Here is an 8,462-nt window from a genome sequence, read left to right as displayed (position 1 = left end):
GTTCATATAAAAAAAGGGTTGATAGCTTTTTAGGTAATTGCAAAACTCTGTATTTATGAAGCAGTGGACATGTGTACATATAAGAAGTCAACATACCCACCCAAAGCTTGTACAATGTTATATTAACCTTTTAATCAAAGTCTTCCAAAGGTGAAGCTATTTCTTAATTATTACTTCAAATCCCTTTTTTGATGATAAAAAAAAAAAAAAAATTATTGGTTGAGCTAATGGGATTTAAGAAGATTAAACTTGACTCATTAAAGAAAGGAATATATCTATTAAAAAAAAAAAGGGTATAGTTTTTAGCCAAACCCAAGTTGTGTAAACAACTCAAGTGACATGTGAAAAGCCCAGCCCAAACAGTGGCAAACATCAATAGGAAGTGTAGTGGGCTAGGCACGTGAGAGAGGGAGGGATCCATATTCATAAGGCCGTGGCGGATAGTCCTTTTCTCTCTATCTTTCAGCAGTACTCGTCTGAGAGCTTAATTGATGGTTAGTTCATGACATGTTCATGACCATCCGGTATGTTCAGCCGCAGCAAATAAAAGCAAAAACAAAACAAAACATATATGATAACAGCAGCAGCACCATATTTATATTTATAGATATTAACATAATCAGGGTCTAAACATTAACGTGAAAAAAAAACTATCAATCGATCTCTCTGGAGATACCATACTTAAAAACTTGAGAAATATATAGATTAAGATATATATAGAGAGGGAGAGAGAGAGAGAATGGTAGAAGGAAGAGAAGGAGATTGGGAGTGCAGTGGATGCAAGAACAGGAACTACGCATTCAGGTCGTTCTGCAACAGATGTAAGCAGCCGCGGCTTCTCGTCGATACCAAAACCCCCTCTGACTCCAAGTGGCTCCCCCGTATCGGCGATTGGATCTGCACCGGTTAGTTTTCTTCATCTTTCTTCGATCTCTTTTCTTTCTATTCTCGCTCTATTTCTTCATTTTTCGCATTTTTTGCATATTAGAATTGATAGCTCCCTTGATTCTCCAATTTTTAATGAGATAAGGAGCTTGTATGATTGATTGAAAGGTTGGGATTTCTCGTATGAATTGATTGGTGCTGGTTCTGGTATTAGGATTTAGGAGTATGTTGTGTTGAATTTTATTTGAAGTAGTAATTGCCCTAAATTAAAGCGGCTTCTATGCCAAGAGCCTTGTAGCTTTACTGCCGTGAGGCGCACTTAAGGGGAAAGGGCTAGCTTAGGTGTAAAGCTCAATCACGCGCGGCTGATTGAACGTGAAACTGGGAAATATGCATTTTTCTAAAATATAATGTAGTATTTTGTAAGAAATTATTAATGGACAGTATGACTGTCATGTGATCAACTGGTGATATAGTTCAAATGCGTCCATGATCAAAATGAAGTTCAATATTGAATTAAAAATGATGTGGAATCTTCAGGAATTCATTTCTAAATTAGGGTTTTTGATGAGATCTTGATGGATTGTTGAATAGGGTTTAATATGTGAGGGTTTAGGTAGGGTTAGGCAATAAAAAAAGATTGGTTCATAAATAAGTTTGATGGCTATTTGGTGTTAAAGTAATGTATAGAATGAGAAACAAAGCAAGATAAACCCTAGGCAATCACCACTAGGTTTTCCATAGCAATCACAGTTAGCTAGGAGAAGGCAATCAGTTGCTGCAATTTTGCTACATCCTTTGCTAGAAAAACTAGGACTACTAATAACAAGTAAAAAGTACTTCAGAACTTCTAAACCAAATAGAAAAAGGACTCAAAACATAGAATTAGACCCGTGGGCCTTTGGTATAACCAGCAACAGCCCATTTTAGAAAATCTTGAAATTACTAGATTGACCTAATTTTAGAAAATCTTGAAATTACCATTTTGTTTTGTGATGCCTTGAGAGAACAGTTACTATACATTTGGATGGTATTGATTTTTTTTGAAGCTATTACGGGCTTGAGAGTCAACGGTGGTAAGAGTGAGATTGTGCCGGTGGGTGGTGTTGAGAATTTGAATGTCTTGGCCCATGTTTTATGTTGCAGGGTGGGTAGCTTGCCCATGACTTATTTGGGCATGCCACTTAGGGCTCATTATAAGGACTCATCGATATGGAACCCTATCATAGAAAAGATGGAGAGGCGGCTCTCTGGCTAGAAACGTCTATATCTATCGAAAGGTGGTAGGCTTACTTTATTAAAGAATACCCTCTCTAGTCTTCCCACCTATTTTTTATCCTTGTTCAGAGGAATTTCCTTTGGGGAGCCTCCAAGGATGTTTTTAAATATCCGTTGGTTGCTTGGGAGAAGGTTTGTTTGCCGGTGGAGGATGGTGGCTTGGGGATCCTGAGGGTTGGGTTGTTTAACTAAGCTCTGCTTGGTAAGCAGTTATGGCATTTTGGGAAGGAAAGTAACAAGTTATGGCGCCAAGTTATAGCAGCCAAGTATGGTGAGGCTAGAGGGGGCTAGTGCACTAGAATTGTAAGAGGTACTCATGGGTGTGGGATGTGGAAGAGCATTGGAGGAGCAGAGAAGTTCTTTGGACAGGTAGTGTATAATGTGGGGGAGGGTGACCGTATTAGTTTCTGGCATGATCCTTGGTGTGGGAGTAACCTTTTAAAGGACCTTTTTCCTGATTTGTTTACCCGTTCTCAATCTAAAGAGGCTTGGATTTCTAACCTCATTGTATCTGCCTTAGAAGGGGGAAGTAAGAGCTGGAATTTTCATTCCCGTCAACTCTAGAGGATTGGGAGCAGGAAAATGTTTGTTCTTTCATTGAGTTTCTATATTCGCATATGCCGAGGGGTGAGGGGGATGATACTTTGACTTGGAAGTTGACTAAGAAGGGGGGTTTGATGTGCGCTCTTACTATAAGTTGTTGTTTGGTCCCTACAATGAGGTTTTTTCTTGGGAGTGTATTTGGTGTGCAAAGGTTCCTAAACGGGTGTCTTTCTTCTTATGGACAGCAGTTAGGGATGGGATACTCACTATTGATAATCTAGTTAAGAGAGGTCAGTACTTGGTTAACAGGTGTTGTTTGTGTTTTTGTGACAAGGAAATTGTGGATCATCTTCTTCTCCACTGTAAGTTTTTTCTCATGCATTATGGAGTGCAATTTTCGAGGTTTTTGGGATCCATTGGGAAATGCCGAAGCCAGTTAGCTCTCTCCTCTTTGCTTGGAGAAATTGGTTTGGAAAGTATCTGTCAACCATATGGAATATGGTCCTAGCATGTTTAATGTGACTGGTTTGGAATGAACGTAATACATGCATCTTTGAAGACAAGGAGAGAACCTTAGATCTTTTAAAAGCTCCTCTTCAGTACTTTGTTTCAATGGGCGTGTGTTTGGGGTTTTACGAATTGTATTTCTATTTCTGATTTCTTACACTCTATTAGATTAAGTTTTTGAACCTGTTGTATTTTTTTCTGATCAGAATGTTCACCATTGTGAACATGATGCTCAGTATTTTTGAATAAAAGTTTTATTACCTATAAAAAAAAAAAAAAAATTTAAATTCAATTTAGACTAACTAAGCAAGGTCCCACAAGAGCTCTCTATCATCCAAAACATACTAAATTAAAGTTTGAGCACTATAAAGCTGGTTCTAGATTAGAACTAGTTTCTCTCACCTCTAGTAAGTCTTCAAAGGGGGTTAACAGTTACATTCCCTATAACCTATTAAAAAAAAAACAGTTACATTCTCTATCATCTCTAAGACCCTAATGTAGAACAGAAGCCTTAATGGGCTCTTATACCACTTTTGATGTTGGATCTTCAGGAATCAAACACTAAATTTGGGTTCTTAATGAACTATTGAACAGTTTTCGAATTGGGTTTGATTTTAAAGGTTTGGATAGATTGAGTTATTAAAAAATATTGGATCCTAAATGAGTTTGATAGCTGTTTGGAATACAATGAATAGAATGAGAAATAAAGAAAGATAAACCCTACACAATCGCACCTACGTTTACTAAGCAATCCCACTTAACACTTAGGAAGGAGAAGGCAATCACACCTTCAAAACTTAATATAAAGCCATTATATAAGTTATTCTAAATAAACTATTCCTAAAAAGACTAATACTCTCGCGAGGCAAAGTGGGTAAAGCGGTGTATGAAATTTTTGCCCTACTATTTGCCTCACTCTTGATCTCATATTGAATCTCTTCAACTCCTGTAGCTCTAGTACTCCCACTCAAAGACTGCTGTGTGGTGAGTTTGTGTGGTCCCTTAGATATTCACACTCTTTGTATATTAATTATCCCAAAAAAAAAAAAAAAAAAAAATTGTCATTGTATATCAAATCAAGAGCCCATATTAATAGCATTAACATCAAACAGTTAAATTATTTTTTTAAAACATGTTAAAAATTTTCAATGAAGTGTGCTGCACAGCACTTTGCCTTAGGCGCAAAGCACTTAAGGCTTGGCACTTTTCACTTTAAGCACGCTTTACCAACACTGTCAGTGAGGTGCTTGCTTCAACCTTTTTCTCTATATGATATACTTTGTTCAAATGGTTTAATGGTTAAAGCTTGTGGAAGGTCTATTATAAATTTGTTTAGTATGTGCAAGTTTTCATCACAAGAAATATCATTAAAATTATTCTCCTTCTACTTTTCTCAATTTACTGGCTAAGAACTGACAGATTATTGGAACTGAGGAGTTATAAACACTTTAACCACTCAAAATTTTAGTGAGTTAGTTTGGTATGCTTAGGAAGATATATATGGACGGTATTAAAGACATAGATCTGTGTGTGTTTGGGACTAGCTTATAAGCTAGTTTTTTGCTTTTTTGCCTTTATGTACAGTTTTTTAAAATTTCACTTTTTCAAAGTACAAGTATACCTTAGCACACGTTCAGCAGAAAGCTAAATAAGTTATTCCCAAATGGAATTGTGTACTTTAATATCAAAACATTTCTATGGTGTAGTTTGCAATCACAAATGAAGTGGCCTTTTTGCTAATAGTGCAGTAAGCCTACTGTTCTACATGTTATTAGAGAACATAAACATATCTACTGAAAATAATTGCAATTAGGTGAGTTCTAAAATTTTCTGGAAGTCAAGATACTTTTGAATTTAAAGGCAAGTTTTTGAGACTATGAAATAGTTTTCTAATGTTGTCTCTTATGATGGTCTTGTAATGACTAGGATATTTATATTTTCCAGCAATGCCATTAACATTTTAGATGGATATTTAATAAATGGGGAAGTTGTTTATCAAGTGAAAGCATGACCATTTCTGCCGTTTGCCTATTTGGTTTGTAATTTTTTTGTCAAGTTGAAATCAGAACTTGCTATCAATTAGGTTGAGGTGTTTGTGTTTTTTGTATGTGTATTTTGGTATGGGATGGACTGCGTGGTGTGCGTATTCTTGGCTTCCTTTCTCCCCTGCTGCATTGTGGGTTGGGTGTGTATGGAAATGGATCAATAGGTTGCACTAACAACAATTATGCATCAAGAGAAAAGTGCAAAAAGTGCGGGCAACCAAAGGAGGTAGCAGCAATGCCAGCAATTGCAATGCCTGGAGCTTCTCTCCCGACTTATTCACATTATTTTGCCAGGGCCCAAGGAGGACCAGAACAAAAGATGAATATTGGATTAATTGGCAATGGAGCTCCCCAGCAGGCACTTCCTTTGAGCTCCAACTGGTCTGTAGGAGGATCTGATAATTATGGAGTTCAGCCTGCTTCTGCATGGCCCTTAGGTGGTAACCATAATTCTTTACTTCCGTACCCAGACCCTGCTAATCAGCTTCTTTCAGTTCCGAAAGGATGGCGCAATGGTGACTGGATTTGCACCTGTGGCTTCCATAATTACTCTTCACGTGCCCAGGTATGACTGCACTCATTGAACAATCCTGGAATTTAACTTTATTCTTAAAATTGATTGCATATAAGATTTTAGATATGTGCTATTTGTTACTATTATGCATCTGATCCTGCTTTGATTTTTGTTTCAGTGCAAAAAATGCAATGCTTTTCCACCAGGTACACTCTCTTTTGGTCAGCGTAGTTATAAGAGTATTGTTTATTAGTAGCATTTGGCCACAGATTTTCTGTATTTATCATTTTTGCCTGCTATAATGTGGTGATTGTGTGTTACAAATAGTTGGTTAACAAAAAGTAGGGAATTATCTTTGTTGGTCATCTTAGTTTTCTTTTTTTTTCTTTTTTTGGGGGGGGTGTGATTTGAATTCTCTACGATAATGGCTTCGTACCAAATTGCATCTCCTCTAAACCAAGGGGTGGAGGGTGAAGTCTTGGGTTCACTTCCATGTGACATATTTATCTATAAAAAATTATTGGGATCCTCTCTCTTTTATTTAAAATGGAGAGAGTCTATTTCATTGTGAAGATTTAGTTTTTCATACATATAAAGGTGTACATGGAGCCATGTTACTTAAAATCCTATTCCAGCAAATAAGGAATGATAATTGATTTTAAATGACATTGCATTATAGTCACCTTTATATGTATTACTTATTAAAAAAACAAAAAGACCTTTAGATGTGTGAAATTTCCTAACTTTAGAATGGACCCACTCCATTTCAAATGCAAATGGAATGAGTTAATCCGTAACTGATATTGTATGTTGTTTTCCTCTTTTTGGATCCAAAGCACTTGGAACAAAGCGATTAGCATCTGATGAGTTTGTGCACGATTGGGATAACAAGAGACTGAATGTAGGACAAGTAAGGATTCTTTTTGTTGCATGGCATTTGGATCAATGCATTGTTGTTTTAATCTGGGTTTGACATGACAATTTGGTTTTTCCTTATTGTTGAATGACAGACAAATGGGCAGCTGCAATCATACCCAGTTTTTGATCAAATAATTGGGACCAGTGCTGACCCAAATAACAGACTCTATGCTCCCTACCCTAATGTAAGCTCCAGTACTGCTACAAATTTGCAAGCACCCATGCTGCCCATGCCATTTCCACAGCAAGCAACTACACCTACTCTGCTTGGAAAAGGGTAAATTTTTTACTGGATTTCTTCTTTTACATAGGCACACCCCATGTATCTAGGACCACTTGGGTACTTGTTTTCTTGTGAGACTAGGTCTCTAGCACATGCATGCACTTTATCCTAGTGTTGAAGCCTACAAATTCTCTTGTGATCAAGATTTTATTCTCTTCACTAAACAGAGCAAAACAATGGCGTGATGGAGATTGGATGTGCACAACATGCAACAACCATAATTATGCATCCCGCTTACAATGCAATAGGTTAGTAACTCTCAACTTGTGCAGCTATAAAGGGATTTTGGCTGCTGTGGATGTCTTTTGACTGATTTGCAGTAGTATGATTCCCAGTGAAATATTTGCACCTGATCTTTGTATGCATGACATTTTCTGTAAAAGCTCTACATGAAATAGTTACTGTCTTACATGTCACCCTGTGTGTGTATATGTCTGTACATATTTGTGTGATAATTGCGAGACATTCACCTTCAGATAACTCATATTTCAAAATTTATCATCAGAGAAATTTTTTCTAAGTTTTAGTTTTTATATCCTCATTTCCAATTTAGTATATAATAATTATAATTGCTATCAAAAGAAAGGCTGTTAATTAATTTTTTTTTTTAAATAGAAAAGAAAGGCAGTTGTTAAACCATTTTTTTGAATTGACAAAAGAAATGCAGCCTGTTTAAAATTTGTTGGGAATTTTATGTCTGCATGATTTCTTTTTGTTAGGGAAATAGAAGAGAAAAAAGATGGTAATAAAATAGGAGGGAGGGGGGGTGTTTCTATTCATTTTAGTGTTGGACTGAATGTTGGCCTTGTCTTCTACAGGTGCAAGACTCAAAGAAATGCACTCTCTCAGCCTGTCAATGCCATGTAGCCGCAAATATGTGATCTCTTTTGGGTTGTTGTATCTGTAATGGGTACCTGTTGAGGTTTTGTTTTGGCTTTTTGTTAGGTAATATGCTGGCGGGAACATGAATTTGTTACAGGCTTGTTTTATTCCCATACGATAGACAATAGTCATAGTCATTCTAGAAATGTAGCATTAGTATTTCAATCCCTGAGTGTGTAATTGACAGCTTAGATTGTTTTCATTTGTTAGTGAGAGTGTTGGTGCGGCATGCAAGTTTCAAGTTGCATGATTACTGTCCGATATGTTTTGGTGACTATAGTCATGAGTTGGTGTTTTATAATGGCCAAAGCTAGCTTCAAAGTTTTGTTCCCAAAATTGCTTCCTTTATTGGTTAAGTCTACACTATTTTTTTTTTGCCACCAAAGTATGCATGAATGGAATGGAATAAGATCCCTTCCTTTTTTCTCCAAATTTTATATAGATATGAGACACTTGACATTTGTTTGATTTTGTGTAGTTTACATAGATTTTTTAAAATGTCATGTGTCTTACATTTGAGTTTGTTTGGGAGGAGATCCGAACCAATTCCGCTGATGGAATCACCATTAATTTAATTGAAACTCCACTTCCCTCTTTGAGCTGTGAA

At 36.6% G+C, this 8,462-nt stretch overlaps 1 protein-coding gene across 1 annotated transcript; it reads left to right on the top strand.

Moving 5' to 3' along the window:
• The first annotated feature begins 480 nt into the window (after window positions 1-480).
• On the top strand, window positions 481-8,191 carry LOC126733225 (uncharacterized). Its single transcript, XM_050436440.1, has 7 exons — window positions 481-905; window positions 5,423-5,823; window positions 5,951-5,978; window positions 6,609-6,682; window positions 6,783-6,967; window positions 7,141-7,221; window positions 7,792-8,191. Exons 1-7 carry the CDS (start codon window positions 740-742, stop codon window positions 7,838-7,840), a joined length of 984 nt encoding a protein of 327 aa, XP_050292397.1. The 5' UTR covers window positions 481-739; the 3' UTR covers window positions 7,841-8,191.
• The last annotated feature ends 271 nt before the right edge of the window (window positions 8,192-8,462 follow it).

Source organism: Quercus robur, chromosome 6 (assembly GCF_932294415.1).
Source record: "Quercus robur chromosome 6, dhQueRobu3.1, whole genome shotgun sequence".
Lineage (NCBI taxonomy): Eukaryota > Viridiplantae > Streptophyta > Magnoliopsida > Fagales > Fagaceae > Quercus > Quercus robur.
Note: the sequence above shows the minus strand (reverse complement) of the source record. Positions and strands in the feature narration are given on the sequence as shown.

Coding starts and splice junctions, on each gene's coding strand:
- LOC126733225 (XM_050436440.1), top strand. CDS start 740: ATGGTAGAAGGAAGAGAAGGAGATTGGGAGTGCAGTGGATGCAAGAAC. Junction 5,824..5,950: donor ATTACTCTTCACGTGCCCAG/GTATGACTGCAC, acceptor TTTTTGTTTCAG/TGCAAAAAATGCAATGCTTT. Junction 7,222..7,791: donor TCCCGCTTACAATGCAATAG/GTTAGTAACTCT, acceptor TGTCTTCTACAG/GTGCAAGACTCAAAGAAATG.